This window comes from Porites lutea, chromosome 2 (assembly GCF_958299795.1).
Source record: "Porites lutea chromosome 2, jaPorLute2.1, whole genome shotgun sequence".
Classification (NCBI taxonomy): Eukaryota; Metazoa; Cnidaria; class Anthozoa; order Scleractinia; family Poritidae; genus Porites; species Porites lutea.
This window is the reverse complement of record NC_133202.1, coordinates 26,859,799-26,887,759: the sequence shown is the minus strand read 5'-3', so window position 1 is coordinate 26,887,759 and position 27,961 is coordinate 26,859,799. Positions and strand designations below refer to the sequence as shown.

The following is a 27,961-nucleotide window of genomic DNA, read 5'->3' as shown; positions in this document are numbered from 1 at the left end:
CTTGGAGTTGGTGGTGTATGATTTTGGTTCCGATTATATTTTGGTTCCTTCCACAAATAGCCATTTCTTCTGTCCCCTCAGAGGAAAAGTGCTTAATTTGGCCCCTGTAAACCAGTAATGCCAGATGAGGACCCAGTCCAAGTTGCCCAGGTATCGGTTGTTCATTGCAAACTCAGGGAGGTCTGTTAGAGGCGTAGCATGGAATTTTGAAGATGTTTGAGCTGAAATAAAAGCTGGAGTGCCGAAAGTGCTCCAAACCAGAGGGGTCTGGGGGTATGCTCTCCCAGAAAATGAATGAATAATAAAATAATTGTTGAATTCTGCTTTCATATGATGTGAAGAATTATGCAGATCTCTTAGGCTGTTATCCACCTTGGCCTTTGCCTCTCTGGGTAACGTACAGTCTCCTCAATCTGCATAATAGGACAATTGCTTGATGATGATGTCACTTTACTACAACTACACAACATTCTGTACCAGAATTTTTTCAGTTTGTTGCTTTCTAGTTATGCAAATGGGTGCTATGTTTTTTTAAACCTCAGTGGGATTGACAAATTTAAAATCAAAAAATAATAAAGGAAAAACGAAATGGATTCTGGTAGTTGTAGTCAAATGAGGTTATTGTGAAAATGGCCTATTCTTCAGATCATACTCAGCCTTATTCAATGATACTGCTGAACAACAAATGAATTATGTGTAATTGTTTTGTTTAATCAAACTGATATGGTAAATAGAAGTTGCTGGTTGCCTGCAGATAACAAACTGAATGATCCAGATGGCTGGTCAAGCAAATCCTTATAATGCAGATTTATCCAAAGAATCTGAGCATGCTGCTGAATTCCAGATACACGTTCGCCACTCAAGAGAGGAAAAAACTGGTGCATGTCATGGTGGACTTCTGTCAGGAAGTTACTGCAAAGAAATCAAAGAACTGTTTACACTAGCTTGGCCCACAGTGTTATCTTACTTCTTTTACCACATGATTCACATGATCAGCTTGTTTTTTGCTGGGCGTGTTGGCAAACTAGAATTGGCTGCTGGAACATTAGCTTTATCTTTTATCAATGTGACAGGACCTTCACTGTTTATTGGCTTGGGTTCAGCAGTAGAGACACTTTGTTCTCAAGCATTTGGAGCGAGGAACTATCGCCTTGTTGGTGTAGTGCTGCAAAGAGGAGTTTGGATTTTAGGATTAACTTGTATCTTAGCCTGGTCACTATGGGTTAATACTGAGTTGCTTTTGTTGCTGGTTCAACAAGAAGAGACTGTTGCAAGGTATGTTTTATTTAAAGAAACAGCTGACACTTGGCAATGCCACCCCAAATTTCCGTTTTGCAAATGTTCGCTGCTGCCATTCTTAAGAGTGTTTCTATTAAGAAGAAAGAATATAAGTTTGCAACCCAGGGTTGAACCTGGACTTTTTGTATCTAATCTCTCTCCCTTGCCACTTCACTACCACACCAACTCACCAAAATTCCATAAAATTTTTAGTACATAAACTAGCAAACTGTCTTTCTTAACTGATACTTCTCAAACTCATTAATAATTTATAAAAATTAATGTTTAACAAGTGTTTTGTGATTTGATGAAAAACTGCTCATTTTTGCATCTTTAATTTCTCCTTCTAAAATCCTTTTGTTTGAGAAGTAATAACAAGCATTCAACAAAGTGTTTCATCACCAGATGAAACACCTCGAAGTTTGTGAAATATACTCCACTGCACGTTGGATTTTCAACTCTCTTCTTCTTTCTTCATTTGGTGATGGAACACTGCGTCTCATGCTGGATATATTTCATCAATAATAGGTGACGCAAGCCCTTTCATAACTTTTAACGTCAATTCAACTTAGGCCTCAATGTCATTCTTTCTAAGACTATTCAAAAACATATCATTTGCCATATTAACCAACCACCCAATTGTGATGAAATAGATATTAAGTCCAACTAAGAAAATACTGGGGACCCAGCCTCCTCCTCAGACGCTTCGTTTTTCGCATGGCGAGCGCGAAACGCGAGTGACTGGTGATGAACCGCAAGGGACCATGGGAAGGGTACTCCTTCCCGCCTTCCTTTGCGCGCACATTTTCATCAAAAGAGAGACGTCTGGGTACGAGGCAGCTGGGGACCAGTATCTGGAAGGTTGTGGCATTGGGTTTTGATTCCAGCTGGGGGCTCGGATTTTTTCCTCAAGCATTTCTTAGTTGTACTTCATATTTGCCCTGTTGTAACTTACATGTAATCCAGTGAATATATTGCATCTATCATGACCAAAGGCTTGGTTACCAGTGGTGTCATCAACCGTTAAAAATGGCAACCACTGTTTACAGAAGGGAACTGGGTGACGGCAGCAATGGTCCCCTGCAAAATGACATCCAAGGAACAAGTACAGAAATTTCATGATGATATATTACATCACTTCCCAGATCTGGGTAGTGCTTCTGACTGATAGTGGTGAATTTCCTTCATGGCACAACCAAATCAGAAGTACTACCCAGATCTTGGTGAGGACATGGTTTTATTCCCCCAAGCCTCGTTGCCAAGTCTGAATTTTAATACAATGTATATCAAAAATGGTCAATAATTATTGTTGAGTTCAACATGGCATCACATAGTGTGGCATAATTTTTTATTAACACTCAATTTGTTTTAACTTTTCATAGGTTGACCCAAGACTTCGTCGTCATATGTATTCCTGCTTTAATAGTTAGTACACGAACTTCAGTTTTATTACTATTAACAGAAGTTTTTTGTATTTTGTTCACTTCAATAATATGTAACTATATCTCCTTTGCCAGAAGCCTTTTCTTAGAGGTTTACATAATAAATTATTACACTGAATATATTATGACCTATGAGTTAAAGGACAGAAACTTAAATCCTTTTAATTAATCATATTTTTGCTATTTTTTTTCTTTATTGAATAAACAGGGGAATTTTTTGTTTGTCTTGTTACAAAGATATCTTCAGACTCAGGTGTGTTCAAAGTAAAGTAGAATAAATTGAACAAGATTATTTTTAATCTGTAACAATACTTGTATACACTGGCGAATGATACTAAAGTCAAGCAAAGCCACCTGGGAACTATTTTAAGTTGTTTTGCAGTGTGAAGTAATAACAACATAGACATAACATAGGCATAATAATAATAATAATAATAATAATAATAATAATAATAATAATAATAATAATAATAATAATAATAATAATAATAATATAGCCAAGCACAATGAATATAATCATAATGATTATACATGTAATTCCTACATGTACTGTAGGTGTAGCTTTTTATTCTAACCTTGGAATTTTGTTTTTAGGGCATTGTGAAGCCAATACTCTATGTCTGTGCTGTTACTAATGGGATACAAATTGGTCTTAATGTTCTGATGGTGTTGGTATTTAATCTAGGTTTCAGGTAAACATAGATTCATAGTACGTGTATTTAAGGTACTTGTACATGTACTTAATATCCTAATTTTATAGATCTTTAGCCGTGTAAATAATAGCTTTAATCTTAACAGCCGGACTTGACCTGTAGTTAGATGTTGTGGGTCAGTTATTTAAACAAAGTCTGACTTAGACCGCGGTTTTAGAAATCTTCGGACCTCCAGATTTCTTCTTTCGTGGGTCAATTTAATAAGAGAAATGCTTTTCTAGTCTACACTATTATGCTATTGCTTTAATGAAACTGTTCGCAACAAATGGTGCTTCGATGAAAGCGCTGGGCAAACTGAAAATGACTTAGAACACTGGTTAAACTTAGATAACCAAACCTGTGTAGTGGTTTATTAATGTCTTGTTTTATTGATTGCTTAGTTTTTAACTGATACCAGAAACTCATAAGGGGTTATGGGTTATCACCCCTTATGAGTTTCTGCTGATACTTGATTGTACTCCTCAAAGTATGACAAGACAGCTCTAGCAGTGTCATGACTACAACACTCAGTCATAACTATTCATTGGAAGAAAAAAAAAATCTTGATCAAAATGCTTTCTGGCTTTTCCACAGGCAGCCCAAGCTCATATTGTGTAATCCTCGAAATGGCCATTTAAGGATTTGTATGGTAATTCAGACACTAGATTCAAGAAGATATTAAATACTTGCAGAAATTTCCGTATTAAAAAAAAATGCTTTACCATGGTGTGTTCTTGTTTCCTGTGTGGTTATTTTCCCAATTCATTGCAATTTAAGCGATTTCCTTTATCCCGAGTTTCCATTTATAAAAAGAGGACAAGGCCAAAGACTTGTGATCTGGATAGCCCGCTGAACAAAGCCAAAACTTCTTGGTTAAAATCACCCCACAGCCAAAATTCCATCGCAGAATCCAACTGCAAAGGTTACTCTGTCAATCTAGCTCCCTAGCCAAGCAATCGTGTCCCTGCAAGCAAAAGCCACATGGCAGTTTTGCTTCCCCGATATTTTAACGGTCCAACTCTGGTAGACATCCGTGTACAAACTCACCATGACATGACGACCGTTGAACCTACCGGTAGGTCACATTGTCATTAAAATGATTAAACACCCATACTGAGCTTGGGCTACCTGTGAGAAAACCAGTTTCTAGAAGTAGGTAGTGAAAAGGTGAATTATGACATCATCGTAGATGTAATTTCAAAGTGATGCCTCTACAGACTATAAATTAGTGTTCAATCTATCAAAGATGTAGTGACAATATTTCTCATTTACATTTTACAGGGGAGTGGCCATTAGCTGGGCTCTAACGGCATGCATCTTAACAAGTTTGCTGTTAACTTACATGAAGGTCTTCAAGCTCCATACAAAAACTTGGCCAGGTGAATTTTTTTTATTCATGGTCCTTACTTTAAAGCTTTGATCAACATGTATTTAAGCAATAAAAAATGTTTTCCAAGACAAAAGTCAAGGGTTTTCATGAATGTTGAGAGTTCTCCCAACCCCTCAAGTGTTTACAATAGGCTATGCAAATACAAGAAAAAAGTCTTCTATTGCTTTTATATAAAATTATAGCCAAATTCATTGTATTGCGCTGCGTGTTTGCAAAACTTTGAATGGGTTTTTCTGTTCCACCAATCATTTGAGTGGGAGTTAATGCAAATCACAATGCAATGCACTCGCCTAGCCTGAATTTCATCCTATTTCTTCGAGTCGTTATTACTCCCTCAGTAACGTCTGAATCGACCAGCCGTTAATGCCGTCCAGTGACGTCACTACTCCTTGACCTTTGCTTTAATTCATGCAAAAAGTAAAACACAATTTTCAAGTGGCAAACCAAGAAATATGGTTTGGAAATGTTTGCATGATACAGTACTGCTTTATTTTTTTCGATCGTAATTCATGTTTAACGTTCAAACTATCAACGTAAACTGCATGCAGTACAACTCTGAACCAGTTGTACTAAATTCTATAAACAAACTTGGTCGCAATCACGCAATGAAATTAACACACACACGGAACACAGTTCAAAAACACAATGATTTGCTTTAATTGGAAAGAAGCTATTTGGTGCTTTAGTGAAGAAAAAAAACATGGAGACAAGAAAGAAAAGCTAACAGAATCATTACACTTGACGGTAAAAATAGCAAGAAGGTCGAGTAACTGAATTCATAACATTGACAAAAACTGCGCGTAAACAAAATCACCGGCCGGCGAAACCACAAAGTGGCTCTAAATGAAAAACCTACCGACTCTCTGCAATGATTCTTCATTCGCAGTTCAATTTAGCATTTCAGTTTCGAGGACAAGGGCAATTTTGCCGTTTAATATAAAGATTAAGCTTATCGAAAGGTTTGAACTAAACAAAAGAATGCCCGGGATGCGATCCGCTGAATATCAAGCGACAATCCTGCTAAAATTTTTCATAATTATACATAATTATGTGAATGTTTAGACAATCAACCAATCAAAATCACTACCCGGTTTTTGGGTAGTGAGTGACGTCACTGGACGGCATTAACGGCCGGTCGATTCAGACGTTGTTGAGAGGAGAAAATGACTCGAAGCAATCAGATGAATTTCAGGCTATGCACTCGCCCAGCTTGGCCCGTAAAAACAAAATTGAGAATGACCCTAAACTGCTCAAGAATAGCGAAGGAAATCGCAATCATGAGTGGAATTTTTGTTGAGGGCAGGAGGCAGACATTGCTCTATTCTTGCAGGAGACAAGAATAGGAAAGATCATAAAAAGCTTTGAAGAAAACTAGCCTATCATTGCCCAAGACATTTCAATCACAAGCAGCAAACCCTGAAACACAGAAACAAACAAAGTGGATCAAAATGCAGCAATCACAAGGAAACAAAAGAAGTGTTTCCAAAGAGGTCCGCTAAGATGATTGATGGAACAGAAAAGCGCCAGTTTCCTTTGAAGTTTGCAAAACACGCAGTGCGACACAATGAATTTGGCTATAACTTCCTAAAGAAAGATCGCAGAACTCTTTGTTATGGCACTGATTAAAAGAGAAATCCTTACAAGTTGCAAAGTCTTGTTCACGAAGTCTTGCATACATAATTTAATAGTTGTTATTTTAGTGATGATAGTTTTCCTCTTAAATCACTCATTCTTAAAATGTCAGCTTAAGTGAAAAAAAATTGCAACAGCAGGTTTGTAAAGATTTTCGAAGTCTCAGCCGATGGCAAAATGGGTAAATATTAATAGTAAACTTGTTGTGTTTTCAACTCAAAAACTTTTTTCAAATTCATCCTTGCTTGATTAGCACGACTGAAAAGAAAAACATCTTGATGTTATAATTACCATGTTCACATTCTCTCATGCAAACATGCCTCTCTGCCAATCAGAGCGCGCATACTATCGTAGTTATTTTGTAAATTACATTATAATGCATTTTTAATACTGGTGTTAATTTGGTAATAAATTATTATTTACCCAATGATTTTATTGCCATCTGTGGCTCGCGATCCTCTGTTTTGCATTTAAAACTGATGGCATTTTAGTCAAAGTTTGGCCTGTTTTGCTAATTTTTTCAACAAAAGGACTTTTTTAATCTGATATCCATTTTGGCTGTTTCTTAGTATTACCAGTATTTTTTTTGTCATAACATAGTTTAGACTGTCTTCAATTAACTTATATGACACTACTCCACTATGGGACACACATGTACATGTACTATAGTATTACTCCTGTTGGTGCTTTATTCTATGGAAAATGGAATAAACTCCAGTGGGGTGGGCCACGTTGGCTTGTAGTGCACAGGCTTATTTACCTAAAGTTTTGCCTAAGTCTGCGTTAGGGTCTGAAAGTATTAATTTTTTTGAAGTCTATGTAGGTTGTCTATTGGACAGCCATCTTTCCTTTATTAGGCATTCACAGTGAAATCCAATCACGGAACAATACAAGCCCATTTCAGACCCTGCAGTGCATGGTCATGAAAAAATGTTGTTTATTTAATACAGCTGTTGATTTTCTGCTATTTAGGTTGGACAATAGAAAGCTTGTTGAACTGGTCACAATTTATTAAACTTGCGGTGTCAGGAATGGCCATGATCTGTATTGAATGGTGGAGCTTTGAAATTGGAGCATTTTTAACAGGTACAGTGTACACTACTCTCAATGCTATATTGCTGATCAATGCATGCAGTTTATAACACACTTGATTGGTTGTACGTTGAATTAAAAATACCACTGAATATTGCTATTATCTTTTTCTAAATCTTCTTGTAGAAGGTGAAATACACACGTAGCATACTTGTACATGTATACATTTTATCTTGTTTTGTTTTCATAGTTCGCGATACAATAAATAAAATCAAACCCACTGTTAGCTATGCAGGCGGGTCATATATTCAGGAAATAAATACAACAGTGTACAATGAAACTATTACAAATATAAGCGTGCATAGAAAAGTAGATAGTAATTTATTAGATGCTAGGATACGATTTGTTAGATATCTTATTCAATGCATGACCTTATAGTGACTACAGACCTAAGTAACCTGATATTGATGCATTAACTGACTATGACTACTGATACATGATATAATGACAACAACCAGTTATTAGGAAAACAAGTTTAACTATACTTTTGAAACCATTTTTTAGTGATAAATACTATAGTCGTTTGAAGTTAGGATGTCAAATTTGTTTTATTTTCCTTTCACAAATGGATAGCGCTATTCAATGGATTAATCACTATCCAGTGGATAAGTAGTAATAGGAAAGCCAATGATATGTTATCTTTTGGGTAGAGTTTCATGCATTGGTTAGCCAGTGTAATTACCTTTTGAACAAGTGGGGCCAGAAATGCTATGTTGCAAATGTACTGTATGATGCACATTAGGTTTGACAGCAACCAACAAATAATTACTCGATGGATGCAGTTGTTGTTGTTTTAAAATTAACAGTAACATCTTGATTTTCTTCTTAAGGTACTCTTGGTGAAGTGCAATTGGCAGCATTTGGAATTTTGTTCAATTGGGCAATCTTTGTATTCATGGTAAGATTAATATCTAATTGTAATGCATACTCTCTGTCATGGATCAAAATATCTAAGGGACGGACCATTAGAAAAGTTATGGGGGGGAGGTGGGGAATTTTCTAGCCGCAGGAATTTTTTTATTCATTATCAAATTCTTTGTATGAATTTTTTTTTTAGGCCATAGCATGAATATTTTGTAGGGTTAATTGGCGTGCATGAATTTTTTTCTTTTAATTTTCCCTTGCGCGAATATTTTTTTGTACTTCGCCCACCCCCCCCCCCCATAAGTTTTCTAATAGTCCGTCCCTAACCTCCCTTTAAAACGATTTATAGTAGTATAGTAAAAGAAGGCTAATGTATCGTTGGAAGTCTTTGAGTTGCCTTCTGACAGGGTTGTTACTAAGATTTCAAGTTGCTGGGTAAATACAACAAGTAGGCGGGGAATCAAACAGCTAGGAATTTCTTTTGGTTCAATTTTGCTTCTATTTTCCTTTGAAAGTTACTGGGGAAAACGTTCATAGTAGCTGGGGGAAATCCCCGGCCCCGCCTCTTGATGACAGCCCTGACTTCTGGAAGTATTACAGGTGTATTTTAATTTTACAGCAAGTTCCCCACCTCCTTTCCTCTCTCTGGCGCTGAATCTGACTCTGAGTGCGCAAATTGCTGATTCCATCGGGACTGACTGTATTTGTTGCTGCTGAGGATAATTAAGTCATGCTTGCTCTCTTTTCCGGATCAAAATATCTATGTATAACTCTTCTCCATAGTAAAAGAAAACAATAGGAGATCCTTCGAGTCCTCTTCTGAAAGTCACACAGGTGTATTTTGTAAAAGTCCCCCACCCCCTCCCCCTCGCGCTGGCGCTGAATTTGAATTGGGCGTGTGAATTGCGGAGGTGTACTGTGGAACAGCTTACCTTTGTGGGTCAGACAATAGACATCCGTTAGTGAATTTAAAGCATAGTGATGTTATTTAATAATTAAACAGTAATACTTACATATGGCTTTCTTGTAGAGCAGGTTTTTTTCTGTATCATCTTAATTCTGATTTTTGTTTTTATCTCTTATTTAGTGAGGTAGTTAGAGTACGATTCCTATGTAATCACTCCCCCTGGCTTTGAATCTGAATCTATGTGTGTTAATTGTAGATACCGCTGGGACTGAGTGTTGCTGCCGGGGTTCGTGTTGGAAATTTCCTTGGTGCTGGCAACCCAAAGGCAGTAAAACAGACGATCAAAGTGGCTCTGGGACTGATAGGTAAACGCGTTTACTACAGCTAAGTTTAACATCTGAAATCATTATAGTAGGTCAAACTCCCAAAGACGGTGAAAATTTTATCTTTGTTTTGTTTTTATTTGCTTATTTAGCTTTTGCCTTTCATGGTGTATCCTTTGGCTTCTACTTACGACTCCGACAGCTGAAGTCCTGATTTTTTTACAGGCTTCTTACGCAATTGCATAAATTGCGTTCACAACTGCGAGGATCATTCTTCATTTGATTTCATTTTCGCAGTGACTATTATGATTATTATTTATGATTTATTCCATCTGCGGCTATCACATAAACAGCTTTATGTTATGCGAACCTTCTGTTCAAAAGCTTATTTCGTTTTCAAAATGTCGGTCCAGCTGACCATTTCTGACATTTGGCCAGGGCCCTATGATTTGACCACGATGTAAACAATGCTTCCGTTCTGTCTTCGTTTCCATTGCTTGTTCCTAGTGTACCGTATTCCCTCGAATGATAGCCGTCCCTCGATTAATCGCCTCCCTCGAATAATCGCCCCCCTTTGATGGAAGTATTTCAAATAATCGCCCCCCTCCCCCCCCCCCCCCACACACCCCTCTTGCCATCTTCCCTTTCTTTTATCCCCTCCGTGGAATGATGATCCAGCAAAACTGATCAGTGTCGATTCAAGCTCTCAAAATTAACCAAGCAACCAAATTTGGAACACTTAAAAGCCCATTTTCAGTTTATTTGATGTGATATTTATTTTTGATTTATTGGGATAATAATTAACAAAATATTTAGGTCACGACTTCTAGTGAACAATGTTTTATATAATCGCCTCCCTCAAATAATCTCCTTCCCTCGAACAATTGCCCCCTTTTGGTACGAAAAAAGAAATAATCGTCCCCGGCTATTATTTGAGGAAATACGGTGAGTAAAGTGTAATAATGTTTTGAAGTTGTTTTTTAAGAATTTCCTTGTTATAAACTAGGCACTAAACAACTATTTCCTTTGAATGTCCAAAAGTTTTTTTTTTTGCTTTTATCTTACAGTTTCTGTAGAGCTCATTATACTTTCTCTATTCTTTGGTCTTGGAGATATCAGTGGCCGTGTCTTCACCAGTAGCAGGTGTGTAAATGCCATATTTACAGTTATTTCATTTTATTATTTAGACAAGAGTGTTTTACTGGAAAATATACCACTCGTAAAATTCATAAAAACTACATCCGGGACCCGAGTGGTTTATTTTCCATAATCAGTCTCACACGTGAGTTTATCGATGACGTAATTTCGGTCATTTCCCTCTATTATTTTATCGATGTCTTTTTGTCTATATAATAAAAAGAACATTACACGGCGGCTTGAAGATAATAATTTTATTTTCTCTTGGCAAAAACAATATTTTACTCACTCGCTGCGCTCGTTCGTAAAATATTGTTTTGCCACTCGAAAATAAAATTCATATCTTCGCGCCACCGTGTAATATCCTATATTTATGTCTTGTTTAAGGCTTGGATTTGCAATCGGGGATTAGTCATTAAACAATCAAATTCTTAAACTCCTCAACCACAATTGTAAGGTGTTCATTAGCCTGTGCCAGGCTCTCAGGTAGTATAGTGCGGACGTATTAAAACGAGCAAAGCGAAAATAAGACGCGCGCGACTCGGGAAAGGGCCAATATCACGGAGCTTGGAACAGGCTAGGTGTTCATTAGCCCCTCTTTCTTTAGAGCCACGCGCGGTGAGCTATAATTTACATGTATCTGCACCCGGACTTCGCCTACTTCGCCCGGGTTTTTACTTTAGGAGGGGTTTTGTAGAAAACCAAAAACGCAGGTCGCCATAGCCGTGTCGACCTATTTCAAGTGATTTTGAGAGGGGTCTTCGTTTTTCGGTCTTCATGTGTTACACACGCTCTCTGCTAGCAGAGAACCGTCTCCATCATTGTTGACAAGACGATTTGCCACGACAATTTTTGAGCGCAACAATACTGAAACAATGTTGTGACGAATCGTCCCCAGCGACATTGCATTAAGCTCCCTTAAAAAGAGAGAACAACGACAGGGGCAAACCCTTAAGTGTTTGTTTTCGGAAGATATATGTTTTAGACAGTTGAATGTAACATTTGATTTTTATGGAGTTTAAGGTAAACTTTTTCCATTTCTTTCAGCGATGTTTTGGCTGTTTACAAAAAGAATATTCGCATCGTGTCAGTTCAGTTTTTTTTTGATGGAATTCAGGTACATGTCGACTTACTTTGAACTTACGAACCAAAGGCTTTGGGTAGTCAGTCGATAAGTGGTGGTAATTAATTTTGTGCCACCATCAACTAAAAAATACCTTAGGATAATACACATTTTACCGTTTAAAAAGGAGTTTCTCACGTTGTTCAGTCCATTTTATCCAGTTTTGTCATGTAGTTGCTTGTGCTAGCTTGAGGATAATTACCAACGAGTGTTAAATATCACAGCTTCCTCGCATTTTAAATCCTTGATATATCTCCTAAGCAGAAAGAGAAGCTCTAAAAAACTAAAACTCGATAAAACAGTGTTCACTTTAAAGTGCTCTTAACGATAGCACTGCCTATTGAAACGAAAAATTACAGTGTCCAAGGGCTGTACTCAGCTAAGATTAACAGACTAGACGTGTTTCTCTGAGGTCATTACTCGCCTTTTAACTGGGTTGAAGTAAGAGTGTTGTACTGTTAAAACATTACAAAGTTGTACATGACTTGTTTGCCTTGGTTACCCTTTATTTCAGGGTGTCTGTAGTGGGATTGTACGAGGGGCTGGCCGACAGAGGATAGGAGTACTGATCAATTTTCTGTCATATTGCGTGGCTCTTTCCCTTGGCATTACCCTGATGTTTTTCGTCTTTCATGAAAGCGCAGGTAAAAACAATGATGATAATGATGATGATGATGATGATGATGATGATGATGATGATGATGATGATGATGATGATGATGATGATGATAATAATAGTAATAATAATAATAATAATAATAATAATAATAATAATAATAAAAGTGCACGGTGCACACGTAGCTATAGTTCGACCTTAGGAAACGCAAACTCCACGAGCATGTAACGAACTACTCCCTACAGCGTGGCGTGACGACACAATAACCGACTGCGTAGAAAGCTATTTTTAATGGGACTTGCAACAAAAAAAAAGTTGATTAAAGCTTCAATGTAACAAAAAGACAAAAGTAATCCGCCCATCATACAAACGGAAAAAACATCCTATACAAATGTTCAATGATGCTCCATGTTCATTATTAAAGACTGTGATGTAGGGACCCAAGAATCTGTAATGGACGATAGTTTTTGTCAACTTGTGTCTGGGCTGGGGTATAGCTGCCCTCCATATCAGTACCGGGTTTTAGTAACTGCGAGATGTTTTCAAGGTCAGATTTGACTGTGCTTAGTTTTTTGTCTTATTATGAAGGTCTGTGGATTGGTCTTTTAACTGGAGTGGTTATCCAGGTAAGCATCTCAAACAGCGTCGATACCCTATAGTATCCTGCGAACAAGTTCTTATTGTAGGTGATATCGTGAGAGGTATAGGTTAGAGGTATTTTTGTCTATTGTTGCAACGTTTTTGATGCAGCAGTTCGGATGTAAACAGCAAGATAAATTGTGAGAGTAATGCATGTGGAATATAACTCTAAAAGTACGTTTTCGTTTTTGAATATCGGGTGATTTGTTTCGTTGTAACAGCCAAAAATTTCAAACAGAGATTCTCGAAAACGCTCTCCAAAAAATTGTTTAAGATTGGTCGCTAACTGAAGACTAAAACCCTACAAGCAGCTTCAAGATTTCTCAAACCTGAGACCCACCTTTTTCGGGCACGTTAGGCTATTTTTATTCTTAGTTTTTATTTTTTTATTAATTAATTAACCAATTTTTGTTAAATTGTATTTTACATCACATTTTTATCCCCTTTTGGATAAGATTTTTAAGTAAGTGAGTTATTGTAAAGTGCTATTGATCATTTTCATGTAAATAGCGCAACATGAGTATTTTAAATTATTATTACTATTATTATTATTATTATTATTATTATTATTATTATTATTATTATTATTATTATTATTATGATAGAGCTTTTACACTCACGTGAACAGCATCTCTGCCATTTTTATGGGAACAAGAGAATTTTTTTATATAAGAAAAGAGTCCAACTCCCACAGGATTTGTTTGGAACACCAATATGGCCGCCGTGACGACATGTGAATACGCTCTATAAAATCACAATGAGGCCACTGTATTGCCATGGATGCGCCGTTCGAGTTTTTTTTGTTTGAGGCATCTTTGCATTTCGTGTACAAAGAGAGTAGGTGTTGTCAATTTAAAACTGTGTCGAGGCACCTTTTAATCTCTTTTCTTTTGTCCTCTTGTCTTTCTTTTTCCTCTTTTTTACTTGTACCTAACCTCAGATACAGTAAAAGTTTATTTCTCTTTTTTTCTGTTTCATTTTAGTCTGCTTCGTATTTATTTCTTCTTTGGAGAACAGATTGGGACAAACAAGCCGAGCTAGTAAGTGAATCTCTGATTTTCGTGCGCGGCTTCCTACCGTACGTAGCTAGTGTGTGTTTTGTGCTCCACGCCCGCCGCTCACTTGCCTTCGCTCGTCTGCAAAACCGAAAAAATGCGTATCGTTTTATAACCAGTTTGGTATCACTGAAGCGGACCACCATGGAAAGGGGGCATATGGTTTCTTTTAAGTAGAGATTCTGTTCGCCGTGGCAGTTGTCACGACACCGAACTTGAAGTAGTTACAATCTATTTCCAACCTGGTCACCAAAAGCCAAAAGACATATAGGGACTTGTAAAATGATAGTTATTTAAAATTTTTCTGGACAATTACTATTGGTTTTAATTAAACTGACTCGAGTGTGTTTTCGACCTCATTCCCAGGGTCCTCTCCTACCCGGCCCATCTCTCGCTCCGGGGGCCAAGTAGGAGAAAGAGGATGATGTAAACACACTATACGACAAGTTAGCGACAGATCACTCAGTGTGTACAGGTCGGGCGACTAGTTGCACCCATATGTCGCTGCGACAAATCGCTTCGTGTGTGCTGGAGACCTTTTGTGAAAATCTTTGTCTCTGCAGCAGAATTTTGTCGCTGCAACAAGTCGCAAAAAAAAAAAAAAATGTGCGACTTGTTGCGGCGACAAAATTCTGTTGCGGCTACAGAGATTTTCACAAAAGGTCTCCAGTACACACGAAGCGATTTGTCGCTGCAAAAAGTCGCCGCGACATGTTGCTGCAACTCTTGTCGCGTAGTGTGTACCGACTCTTAGGATTTTATAGGAACATTTCTTAGTTCGATGATGGTTTTTCATTTGTCAGGCACAGCGAAGAACAGGAGCCAAGACTGTCAAAGATTTAACCTCTGGAAACTTACTAAATGGTCATTTCGCTGGACAGTCCGCCGAAAAACACAGAGGTGCGATGATTTGTACAGGGTCCGGGGGTAAAACTGATTAGGAATTCCTCTTATGCCTCTGATAACAAGACCAAATAAAGTTATGTTAAAAACGGGCAACAAAAACGTGCAACGTGTTTTGCGACATCGCTGCAGAGCGATGTTACGCGTTTTACCACTTACGTTCAGACCTGTCTTGCACCAAATTAAGGTTGCTTTAAGTTGCGTGACTCTAAAAATGTCTCTCTGAAAATGTTTCCATTCAAATGAGACCTCTTTGGCAGAACTTTTGCTTAATCACACTTCTTAGTAAAAACCGTATTTTGCTAAAAGGAATGATTTTTTTGTGATTTTTTTTTGCGGTAAGTAGTTAACAAAACATTTCTGCTGCCTCATGATTATTTTTGTAGTTGAGTTTTATCCTCCAAACCCGAACCTTCAGCTTAATACAAAATGTTTGTAAAATTATGTGTCGATTTATTTCAGACCTAAATCTTGCAAGCTGGATCCACAAGACTTCGTCTTTACTGTTTCTTAATCACGTCGATGCTGATAACTCTCAGTTTAGACTTGCTTTACTTTCAAATGATGGGAGCACTTCAGAGAGAGATAGTCATCAAGAAGAGATTAAATCTGAAGCAACCGCTGATATAAAAAGAAGTCATAATCTTACTTCATCACAAAAGAGAACTCTTATTGTAAAGCGACTTATCCCTCTCGTAATATCTCTGATGATTTTAGGCGGTGCTGTAGCCGTACGGTTCCTAATTCCGTTACCTTCGTCGCACGTGACCTCTTCATTTGGAAATGACACACTTACTGCGAATACTTCCTATAATAATCTAACAACTAACTTAGTAACTTGAACAACGCGGGATCATTGTCACAGTTGCCATCGGGACCGTGTGTTTCAATAAGCCTGTCTTGGTACTGAATGGAACCATAGTGGACGAGACGCGATACAAATCGCGAGTTTTTAACATTGTTTATTGTGTAAAACTCAAGTCTACATAAGTGAAACGTAAACGTCTTATCTGTTGATCACATATTATAACACACTGCAAAGTCATCCTCACTATCTACTCTCCAGAGTTTTCCCTCGTTCACTCCATATGTATGCAAACATCACACAATCGCTTCCACCTGTCAACTCTTCCCTCATCAGGGCCAAAAAGCATTTTATTACAGGAATTTATGATTAGTTGTTTGTGTTTGGGGGATAAAAATTCTAAACACTGAATTCTAGTAACATTTATATCAATTTTGTTCAATGTAAGATAACATTAAATTATTTTCTTTCCCTGCAGTATTGTTTTCATATTTTTGGAATCTAAGGTTCGTAATAATTCAAGACATTTCTGATACGATTTTAAATTTTTAAGATATATGTAATATTTATTTCATTTACGGAGTCCACATAAGCCATAAACACCACACATCTTTGTAGAATTCTTTTACTGTATTGATTCATTGACAATAAAAAAAAAAAAAAATGAACAGTTCTTCAGTTATTTTAACAAATAATAGCCTCCGAAGGGTTAGCCTTGTTTGCATAGCAAAGTGATCTTTTTCCAAGATTTTATTTCCGGCAGGTGAGGGGAAGGGAAAAAGTACCTTTTTTCATAGTTGTTTCATTTTGTTTTGATCTCTTTTTTTTTTAATTCACGGCAAGGATCTTGTTTTCTGTCATTTTCCTGTTTCTACAGGCAGTTCTCATGATTTCTCTTCGCCACAGAGTCTCTCTCTCGAAACGTCCTAACCTGCAATCACTTCATACTTGTTAACGTCATCTGACCTTAGTACTCAATCTCCCCATTGAAAAAAAATGCCTCATCGCATGTAAGAAACGTGACAGCTACGAGGAGCGATGAGAGTCGGCTATTTTGGCAGGTTGCTATGTTTCTTCACCACTGCGTTTTTTCACTATTTTCACATAGACCATAATGCACCTTGTTCCCCCCCCCCCCCCCCACCCCGGGCCGCCCACTAAAAATAAATAAATAAATAATAATAATAATTCATAACCATTATTCCAGTTTCTCCTGGTTATTACAGACCCCCCAAGAGAAATCGAAGGCAATAGTTATGCAAAATTTTGTTGGCAAACATGGGGGATCCGACAACTGACTGGTTAAATCGTGGTTTTTTTCCGGTTCACTTTTTAAAAAACCTGAATATTAAGCATCTTATCCATCCAATTACCATTGAAATCCTGCCTTTATGACATTTACGATTTTGCGACAGTTTAATAAGATTTAAAAAGCTTCGCGTGACATGTCTCTCGTGACTTATTTGAACGATGACGTCATGTGCCGCACCTAAAAATATTCGTTTACATTCGTTTCCTTGTTGCTCCGTCCCACTTGTCTGAGTTGGGATTTTGGTGGGAAAGGGCAACACTTCCCTTTATCAGTCAATTGCTGTGTGCTTTCATTTGACAAATTCTGCTACACACGGATACAGGTTAGTGTTAAAGATCTTGATCCTTCAATAATTCTTCAAGGTCTAAACGAATGTAAAAAAGAAATTGAGCGGTATGGACATGAATCTTGAATGTCGTCTGGTTTATGGCTTCACGGTTTATTCGTGTCTGACACAATTGCAGTTTTCAAGCTGCTTTTTATGGTCTTATTTTACCACTCTTTTACCTCTGTTTGTTTATTGTTTTGGGTATTTCGTGTTACAAATCATGTCACGAGTCGAGCCTGGAGGCATTGAAGGTATTTGTTGTAGAACAGTCGGGTAGACCGGCCATATTGGAATTGGAGCGTGTTAACTCATGATTACCTTGTTGTGATTTACTACTCCGTATACGCGTTTGTGAGTCGCTGGTAAACTCTGTCCTTGACGTCAGTTGAACAGTTATTTGAATTCTAATCCAAGAAGTTAAATACTGGTAGATTTAGCGGTTAATCTACGTTTGCAAAGGATTCCGAAAGGGGGCATGTAACCAACGACAGTTTGCATGCAGTTCTGAAGGTTAATTGCTCGCACCTCACTCCCCAGGTTATGCTATTTTTCGGAGAAAAAGGAAACTAAAATTTTCGGATTCGAAAATGGGATGGAAAGAGGAATTGGAAAAATTCCCACTGTTGTAAAACTTTAACTTGCATCTAAAGTTTTTGGGAAAATGATACCGAAGCCCTGGTAATTTCGAAAACAGTCCAGTTGCCCTAAGATGACGACCGAACAGAGATAAATTTTAAGCGGTGATTAGAGTGTATTTCTAAAGATCCAAAAGTACTCTGGATAGCCTAAAAAGTGTTTGCAATGCATTTAGGAGGAAAGCGTCGTTTCGTGCCCCTGTCCGATATGTGAGTGTTATGGACAAAATTTTTGTAGGTGTTTTCCCCGTTCAAGAAAAAATGTCACGTTGGTGGCCCTAATGACAACTGTAATGAAATCAGATCTACGTTTACACTAAGCCATGCGAAGATAATCACAAAAGCAATGAAATACTCTGCAAAAGTCAACTGTAATGTCCTCAAATGACTGGGGCCTTCCTCTGACTGGAGTGGAGATTTGCAGTCCATAAAATCGAAGCTCAAAACTATCTGGGCTGAATATTTTTCTATTTAGTTACGGATACCTTTTTTCCTAACTTCTCAGTTAACAACAGACTGTAATTAACAAAAGTTGTGATGATCTCCTTGTGTAAAATTTATTATCGATTGCGTGATCTAGAATCCTGGCGTGACTAATTCTTCCTAACAATGATGTTATCCTCCCTTTTCGAAAACCCTGACTACTCCCTTTTTCGCTTTCAATTTCCTCCCGTCGTTTGCTTTTTCGGAGCCCATCTTCTTTCTTTCTGTTAAATGATTTGCGCATGTGGATACAGGTTAGTCTTTCAGTGTCTGCTTTGAAGTTGCTGATTTGCAACGATTAGGGACCGTACGTTTATTACGTCCCGGAGTGGGGGGGGGGGGGGGGGGTGGTCAGAGGGGGGGAGGGTACAATTTTCTAAGAGGCTTGATTTTGAAAATGCACAAAATGTGGGGGGGATCGAAATGTTAAGACACAGGGCTGGCCTTCTATGCCGAGTAAAAGTTGTCAAACTATATTATGATTGACGCAAATCCACGTTTCCTTCAAAAGTAGACGAAAGAAATGTGCTTCGGCGGTTCTTTGTCAACAACAAAATGTTACCCCTATAAAGCTTGGCCCAGAAACCTATCAGCTATTTCTCCTACCAGGAATGTATTGTGCATGTACGCACATATGCCAATGCACACTGCTAAAATCTGGAAAATATTTTTTAATTTCCTGAAAGCATTTTTATCATTAAATTGGGATAAATATTTTTCGCATTTTTTGGCGTTTTAGTGTTAGGATTTCCTTTATCCTTTTACTGATTAAGCGGAGTGAAATGGATTCGAATGTGAAGCCACAGACTTTGGTTGGGACTTTTGACCAAGTGCAAGAGAGGATAAAGGGGACAGAGAAGGCATCCCCCATACACACCCATTCCATAGTTAATTCGTCTCGAGTTATTTTTAAGACCACAGATCCCAAGGGGGATTAGACAACAGCCAATCACATAGCGCGATTGTGTTCCGCGTGGATGACCCACGCTCAGAGCCACGCGTCCTTCACGAATTGACAAAGAAAAAAATGGCGGAAGACGCGGAGAGCGATATTGCTATTCGTTTTGTCGACGAAAACGACTAAAGAGTGATTTCTGCTAAAGCTGTGTCCGCGAAACGGAAATTAAAAAAGAATCGCCCTTCCTCTCTTGTATAGAGCTAACAGTACAGCAGGGAAATCCTTAACACACTGAATATTCTTTCAGGATCATTTATAATTTGCAGTTTGAAGAGAGCAATTTCTGGTTTGATATTTATTCTTTTATTAGTCTTTTATTATTCAACAAAAATAATACTTGGGGCCCTACTTGCTTTATTGTACAAACGACCGGTTTCAATAGACCGGCGAAATTTCTCATTTTATTAAAGCACTGATGTTACGACAACTTCGAGTTAAACTGATTCCACGTGTTGTCAAAGAGTCAAGCGATTCCCTTTTCCCAGGTGAGCGCCGTCTCATTTCGCTTCAATATTCAGGAATGCTCTCGATCTCTTTACACTTTCATTGCCTTTCGCCCGACATGTTTTGCACGGCGTTTAGTCATGCGAAACCTCCACGACACATCCACGCAGCGCGCGAGGTAACTTTATCCCGATTCTAAAAATAACTCGAGACGAATAACCTATGGAATAGGGTGTGTATGGGGGATGCCTTCTCGGTCCCCTCTATCCTCTCTTGCCAAGTGTTAATGATATATGAAATAAATCATATATGAACTGCGGAAATGAGATGAAAATGAAGAAATAATCGTCGCAGTGAACGCAATTTATGCAATTGCGTAAAGAAGCCTGAAAAAAATTCAGGACTTCAACGGGGTTTGAACCCGTGACCTCGCGATACCAGTGCGATGCTCTACCAACTGAGCTATGAAGCCACTGACGTTGGGAGCAGGTCAATTGTGGGTTCATATGTTCCCGTGAAAAAAGTGAATGTTAATGATATATGAAATAAATCATATATGAACTGCGGAAATGAAATGATGCTTCTTTACGCAATTGCATACATTGCGTTCACTGCGACGATCATTTCTGCATTTTTATTTCATTTCCGCAGTTCATATATGATTTATTTCATATATCATTAACATATGAACTCACAATTGACCTGCTCCCAACGTCAGTGGCTTCATAGCTCAGTTGATAGAGCATCGCACCGATATCGCGAGGTCACGGGTTCAAACCTCGTTGAAGTCCTGAATTTTTTTCAGGCTTCTTTACGCAATTGCATAAATTGCCTTCACTACGACGATCATTTCTTCATTTTCACTTTTGACCAAGCCAACCCCAATTCTATCCCGGAGATAGATAGGTAAAATAAACAACCTATTACTGCAATGTCCTTCGTCTTTATTTACTGAAAATGTCCAGAAGAAAACGCAGGAGATGGCATTTCCGAGACCCCAATTTAAAAAGTTTGTGGGGGAGCATGCCCCCAGACTCCCCCAGGTTGGAGCGCCTATGTCGCGCTAACTTTTCTTCCCCTGCGTGCACCTTCAAAGTCTCACGCTACGCTGCCAACAACCGGTGTCTTATAGCTTATGAAATCAATGCCCAAGGATGGAAGAAGAGACTTGGTCCAGAAGGGGTTGGAGGAGGGGGGTTTGGGTGCATTTGAAAAATTGTTATTGCCAAGGGGGTGGAGGGGGATACAATTTTCATATGTAATTATTTTAGGGGGGGAGGGTAAAGTTTTGATACATCACACTTTTCTGAAAACCCACGCCCGACTGACTTGGGCAGAAATTTCTTAACAACCTCGCGTGTGAATTCGCTGTTCATTTCCCATGCAGGAATGCAGAGATGAATCTGATATCTACAACTACCAACAGATTCAAGTCATTCAAACAAACGGGATCAATATTTATTTATTTATAATAATATTAATAATAATAACAATAATATCAGCATGTTCAGCAGATAAACCTTTTGGAATAACCCAGCCTTTTGAACCAGAAACGCGTTAAACAAACCAAACACTTTTGCATTACCTGAGGGTACCCTTACATTCCCAGATGGTCATAAGTAACTCTCTATGTTTCCTTTTCATAAAGATGCATGACAACTTTAATGTTTGGCGATGGCATCTTCTTTACGGGAACCTGATTCACGGGATTGCAGAGTAGATGATTCCCGCAAAGTGCAAGTCACAATTTTGGCTTCTGAATGGGGATCAAGTAAAGGGGGACTTTCCACCATAAACAGAGAGTTAGCCATTCAGTTGGCCAAATGCTCTGAAGTGGAAATCACTTTCTTTTTACCACAATGCAGTCAAGAGGACAAGAAGTTAGCCCTGAGGCACAACGTAAAGATCGTTGAGGCAACCCCCCTGTCTGGCTTTGAGCAACTGGACTGGCTTTGCTTTCCGCCTGAAGATTTACAAGTCGACATTATCGTAGGTCATGGAGTTAAACTCGGTAAACAGGCACAAATCATTAAAAGATCTAAAAGGTGCAAATGGGTTCAAGTGGTGCACACAGATCCAGAGGAACTTGGAATGTTCAAAAACTATTCAGATCCAATTTCAAAAGGCGAGGAAAAGCACAGGACCGAAGTAGAACTGTGTGAAATGGCGGATCATGTTGTTGGAGTTGGCCCCAAGTTGAGCGAGGCCTTTCGCTCCTATCTTCGCAGCTGCCAAAAAGATGACAATGTTTTTGACTTCACTCCGGGAGTATTTGAAGAATTTGTGGCTGTGAAGCAGGCTCCTAGCGAAAGGCTTCAAAGCAGTGTCTTGGTGTTTGGTCGTGGAGACGTAGAGGATTTCGAATTGAAAGGATTTGACATCGCTGGGAAAGCGGTTGCTGAGTTAGAAGATACTCGTCTTGTCTTTGTTGGGGCTCCAGATGGAAAACACGAAGAAATAGCAAAACGGTTTACCGAATGTGGTGTCCCTCCAAGTCGCTTGAGAGTAAGAGGATTTGTTCAAGATCGAGAGAGTCTAAGGCGCTTGTTTCAAGAAGTGGATCTTGTTGTCATGCCTTCAAGAACAGAGGGCTTTGGACTGACAGGACTGGAGGCCTTGTCAGCTGGTCTCCCTGTTCTCGTCAGCCGCAACTCCGGTTTTGGAGAAGCTTTACTCAGTGTACCGTTTGGATCAACATATGTAGTGAACTCAGAGGAACCGGTGGATTGGACCTCTGCTATCAAAACAATCTGGGTCAAGAACAGGAGAAGTCGTCTTGAGGAAGCGGAAACCCTGCGCGAATCGTATGGCAAGAAATACAACTGGGCCAAACAGATAAAAGATCTCGTTGACAAGATGATCAGTTGGGTTTACGGTATGAATGTGAATTTTCTTTCTTATGAAAAAAAATTATTTATACATTGCAAAATGAATAACAGGACGTGGACTCTAAGAAGAAATAAAAATATACACTCCAGACAAAACCAAATTTGAGTAATATCCGCTGCCCTTTTGTCCGGGTGAGATCGTGAAAAAAGGCCTTTACAAAGTTTTATGTTTCATTTGGGCAAACGCACGAAAGTAATATTGACCCAATCCATCTATGATGTAATTTATCCCCAGTTAACTGGCTTATGTGATTATTTCATACATCCGCATTCACCAAAAACAGCCTGTTGTTACATTAGTACTCTTTTTTATCAACAGATGCTCTTTTAAATTACCAGAGCTCTTCAGAAACAAAACGCAGAATTTCTCCATCCGCCGATAAAGTTTCTCAGCGAACGGAGGGGACAACTGCAGACCCAGAAGGTATCCCCGATGACTTATCAGCGTAATACGTCATAATACTAGTCTTGAATGGTGTTGCTGGTCAAAAGTTTTTTTTGTTCAGTAAAATTGTTAACATCATTTGAATCGGGCGTCCATGCTTGAATTAGCGTGGATGAACGATAACTAAGTTCACTTGCATGACTTATACATACCGCCAAAGCAGAGCGGCTGGCTCTGGTCTGTCTCGAACTGGTTTAGGATTTCGCTCTTTCTGCGTATGTTCAAGAACATTAAAACTTCTAGAGTTCTCGAATCTGCCAAAAAAGTGGGTGGAGGGGTTGGGAGGGAGAGAGAGAGAGAAAAGAAAAAGAGAATATGCGGCATGTGAGAACACGTGCTATTTGCGTACTTTTCACTGAACAAATTATTGGATCTCATTTTGCCTAAAAAGCTACAAATTAAAAGTGTATTGCTAAGTGTTTTTCAGCGGCACCTAACGACGGTTACCTCCTACAAAGATTGAAACTAACACTTTTGAGGCTAGCCAGGGTACTTGTAGATATCTAGAAATGCATTCTAAGCGGGGCGATATATAAAATTTGTGCCTGTTCGGTCATCCTAGGGGAATATGAGCCTTTTATAAATTACAAGGGTTTCAGTATTATTTTCCCGAATATTTAAGATGCAATTGAACGTATTACGAAAGTGGGAATTTTTCTGATTTCTCTCTCCATCACATTTTTGAATCCGGGAGTGAAATGTGAAAAATTAAACTTCAGGAAATCGTTGGGGAGTTATTAGATGAACTTCGAAAATTGTACATGAATAGAGCGGTCATCTAGAAATTTTTAGCCGTCCTCAAGTAATTGAAATTTCTAGGAAAATATTTCCTTCTCCGAAGAGATATTTTACAGAAAACAGTCGTTGGGTGCCCATGGTCTTTACTGTTATTGAGACGGTTTCCCAGAATATCTGTTCGGAGAAGGAAATATTTCCTACAAATTTTAGGATCGTATTTTTACCCGATACAACACTGTAATTTTACTGGAGCCGTACTGCGGCACTATCACAGAGCCCTGGTTACCTTTGCTTGCATCAGAGGGCAAAGACAATAATTGCAGATAATTCATATGCGTGTCACGACCTCTCAGTATGAAACGACTTGGATCAACACATGTCAGTAATGTTCGACTAGCCAAGCCAATCAGGAACCCGTTCGCTGGCGAGCAAGGTTTTCAAAATCCTGGGTTTGTCTGAAAGAGTTTCTTTCCTTCCCTTCGCCCTCCCCATCTTTCACTTTTTGGCTCTCGTTCCATTTCTTGAGCGGCCAAAACCGAAAATCCCGTTCCTCGGTCTTTCTTTGCTCAGAAACTGACGGAAACGCTTGCTGCGCAGGCTATCTCTAGCTTTTCCTTCACCAGTCTTGAGGCCGCGCCCACTGTGCATAAACAGAATATTAAGTTCTACGGAAGCGAGTTGGAATAATTGCGATTATTATTAGGATTAAAAAAGCGCAAATTTCTGGTCGTCGGGATGTTTCAATATTCGCTAAATTAATGCAGTCGTCGCAAAATTGCAGTCGCTGTCGCTGAAGTATAAATTCGCTATCGCTAAAGGATACATTCGCTGTTGCTAAAACTCATTTGCTGTCGCTAAAACTTATACCGGTCACCGTACTGGACGCTTCCGTAGTCCTTGCTTAAAGTCAGCGAGAAAGTACAGGGTGCGCAACAAAGTCACGCGTGTCTCCCTAGCGCGCCCCGTTCTTCCTTGCACCCACTACTTTCAAGCGCCTGCTACGCTGGCTAGCTAAAAGTCATATAATTGACTGTTGTACAGTGACTTGTTATCGTCGTGTTTTAATTTTGAGTACTGTTTATATTAACTGGACAGTGTGAAGAATTAGGACTGTATGTAATGGTGACTCTTGTTGTTGGTTGTAGGTTCCTCTTCAGTTTCAAAGTCCACTGAAGGGAAAACCAATTATTCTCGTCTATGTCGCCTGCTGATCAGCATAGGCTCGCGAGTGCTAAGAGATACATTTGATAGCTTAATTCCACCAGAGAATCTTCGAGAATTGTTGAAACGTGACCAGGTGCACTCCAGACTACAGTTACTGCGAAAGAAAGGAGTCCTTTCTTCATTTCATTGGAGTAAATTGTACCCTGCCACACCCACTGAAGTGTCATCTGCAAGCTTTGATATCCCCCTCTTGATTGTGCTCCTAAGGACAATCTGTAATCTACGTCCTCCACCCGCTGGCTGGGATACACCTCCTCTTACAGCAGACACCAGTCGCGGGTCTGACATTGCGCGTATTAAGTACTTCATGAACGCCGTGTCCAAACATGCCACGGAAGGCTCTATAAGTGATACTGTATTTAGTAGCTACTGGCAGCATATCCGTGACACACTAGTGAGGTTGGGAGGAGCTGATTATGGAGATGTCATTGATGAAATCAAAGACCAGGACATTGAATTCCTCGATGAGGAACATTTCAGAGAACTTCTCAAGCAGTGGAAGAAGGTGGAAGACGAAATCAAAGACAAGCTGAATGAACTTTTGAGTGAAAAAGCTTCTGAGGAGACAGGTATGCTATACAGTAGACCTTTTGCAGCTCGGTTGTCTTTATGGGATACCATCCTTAATCACCAGAGACTGGAAAAAAAAACAGTGGTGGTTCTGCCAATTTTTAGGTTTTAAACGAGGAAAGACTTTGACTTGTGTATCAATGGAAAAAGGCGATTTGATTTAGCAATGTTTCCACACTTTTTAAAACCCCTTTAGTTTTGCAGACATCCCAGCACGTATAGACTCTAAGCTTTTATAATAAATCGTGTAGTAGAAATAACACTGTCCTTTTTTACCTTCGGCAGTATTTATAGCACTGATACTAGTGGGGCCGAGAAAATGCCTGAAATAAATAATTCAAATGAAAGTTAACGAAATTCAATAAAAATGCAATTAGCTTTTTAGCGAATGTTCCCACAGACTATATACTCCTATCTCTGGTATTGTTTCATCCCAAGTTATGATATCCATTTGCTGTAGAATTCCGAACGTAACGGTCTCCTCGCAAATAACGGCTACCCGAAAGTAACATCTACTTTTTACTTTTCTTTTAAATCCCCAAAGTAACGGTACCACCAGTAACGGTCAGCCCGAAAGTAGTAACACCGCGATTAGATACACCCATAACTGTCTTTCGCCCAGAGCACGTGGTCCAGAAGAATTAAGTTTGTCGTGGGAACATCATACACTCAATTAAAAACCCATTCACAATTGTTATTTCGATCACCCCCGCCCCCCTGCGTTTCAGCTCTCTCGATCTGTTACACATCATATTAATATACCGCAACCACTATTTTAAAACTGCGATTAATCAAGGTCAAACAAAAGTCCTCTGCGCCTCGTGATTCAGTTAGTAAACAAGGACTAAAAAGGCAATTGATTGTTAGTGATTTTAAGAAGATGGTCATCGGATTATAGAAGAATAGAAAGTATGATCAAGGTAAGCCGAAGTTAGTTTCAATAATTTTCTTTTAATGTTAACAGCTGTTCTTCCAATACTGATTGACTGTGAGGAAATGGTAACCCTTGGCGCACTAGACGCGTCTACAAGAATGGAAACCCAAACTGCGCGTATATCTTTCAACTCAAATGAACTGCAAACTGTTGTCACAGCAGGTCTACAAAAGGAGGCCAGAGAGGTATTAGCCCCAATTGAATCTCAGGAAGAAGTCCAGGGGGCGGCAGTAGTGATTGGTACCTCAGAAACACCCAGAGGGGAGATTACTTCTAGTCGTGGGCGAGAAAATGTCGAAAATAAAGCTGTTTACCCCTCAACACAGGAAGTTCTGAATTTCATGTCGTCGAAATACTTGCAGAACGTTGATCCATCAACACCAGAGGAGTTTAACGGGTTTGTTGAGTACATTGAAAGGGTGCGTAACGCTCTTATTGTGGATGTTACCAGTGGAAGTTTAATTCTCATGGTAGAATGTAGCTCTCTTGAGATCCTGGAAGGACTGTGGGAAGACTACAGCACAGGTTATCTTAACGAAATGGCACAAATATTCCTTGTGACAGCGGAACTTCTTAGAACGTTTGGTCTAGCTAAAGTTAAACTCACAACTACTATAAAAGAAGAGCAATACAGAGCTTGTCACAAGCTTCTCTCGAAAATTGCAGGTATGTTGATGGGCCATCTTAATCAGTGTTAAACCACTGACTGAGAGTGCATGACTGAGGGAGAGAATTCGCAAAAATTAACAAATGAAACTGCAACTGTGGTGAAATTTAGATTTTGCTCTTATTTGCCTATTTGGCTTGATGATACAGTAGATGTTGACAACCAAACGTTTAATAATTATGAATTTAGAAAAATACAGTTCATTTGAAATTTTTAAATTTTTTTTATCATGTTACATCTGGAATCGGTTAAACAAGTTTTTCGCTATTTTAATTTCTATTCATACATAAGACTTAGTTTATCTTTTAGCCAAACATCTTATCTATCTTGTTTGGCAGAAATGAACATTAATAAAACCAACTAGGTGGCCACGCCCACACCGCAAAAATGAAGCCTCCGCTCGCAGTGTACGTTTTATCTAGAGCGCAAAAAAAGTT

General features: G+C 38.8%; 2 protein-coding genes and 1 non-coding gene across 4 annotated transcripts; 2 read left to right on the top strand and 1 right to left on the bottom strand.

The window, feature by feature from the left end:
* Positions 1-734: 734 nt before the first annotated feature.
* LOC140928157 (multidrug and toxin extrusion protein 2-like) lies at positions 735-16,495 on the top strand. Of its 2 annotated transcripts, XM_073377863.1 has the most exons (15): positions 735-1,275; positions 2,661-2,703; positions 2,929-2,973; positions 3,315-3,412; positions 4,694-4,791; positions 7,407-7,520; positions 8,357-8,424; positions 9,554-9,662; positions 10,688-10,763; positions 11,805-11,874; positions 12,395-12,524; positions 13,085-13,122; positions 14,119-14,175; positions 14,994-15,090; positions 15,556-16,495. In XM_073377863.1, the coding sequence occupies exons 1-15, from the start codon at positions 767-769 to the stop codon at positions 15,933-15,935; spliced, it is 1,932 nt and encodes a 643-aa protein (XP_073233964.1). In that variant the 5' UTR covers positions 735-766; the 3' UTR covers positions 15,936-16,495. The 2 variants fall into 2 exon arrangements, with proteins under 2 accessions (XP_073233964.1, XP_073233965.1); XM_073377864.1 differs by lacking the exon at positions 13,085-13,122 and having other exon boundaries at positions 15,556-15,752.
* Positions 16,496-17,441: 946 nt separating this feature from the next.
* On the top strand, positions 17,442-27,555 carry LOC140925934 (uncharacterized). The gene is made up of 5 exons (XM_073375760.1): positions 17,442-17,532; positions 21,707-22,933; positions 23,266-23,370; positions 25,275-25,922; positions 26,888-27,555. Exons 2-5 carry the CDS (start codon positions 21,733-21,735, stop codon positions 27,553-27,555), a joined length of 2,622 nt encoding a protein of 873 aa, XP_073231861.1. The 5' UTR covers positions 17,442-17,532; positions 21,707-21,732.
* Trnat-ggu (transfer RNA threonine (anticodon GGU)) lies at positions 20,459-20,530 on the bottom strand. The gene has a single exon. It is a non-coding gene; the product is annotated as a tRNA-Thr (tRNA).
* Positions 27,556-27,961: the final 406 nt, after the last annotated feature.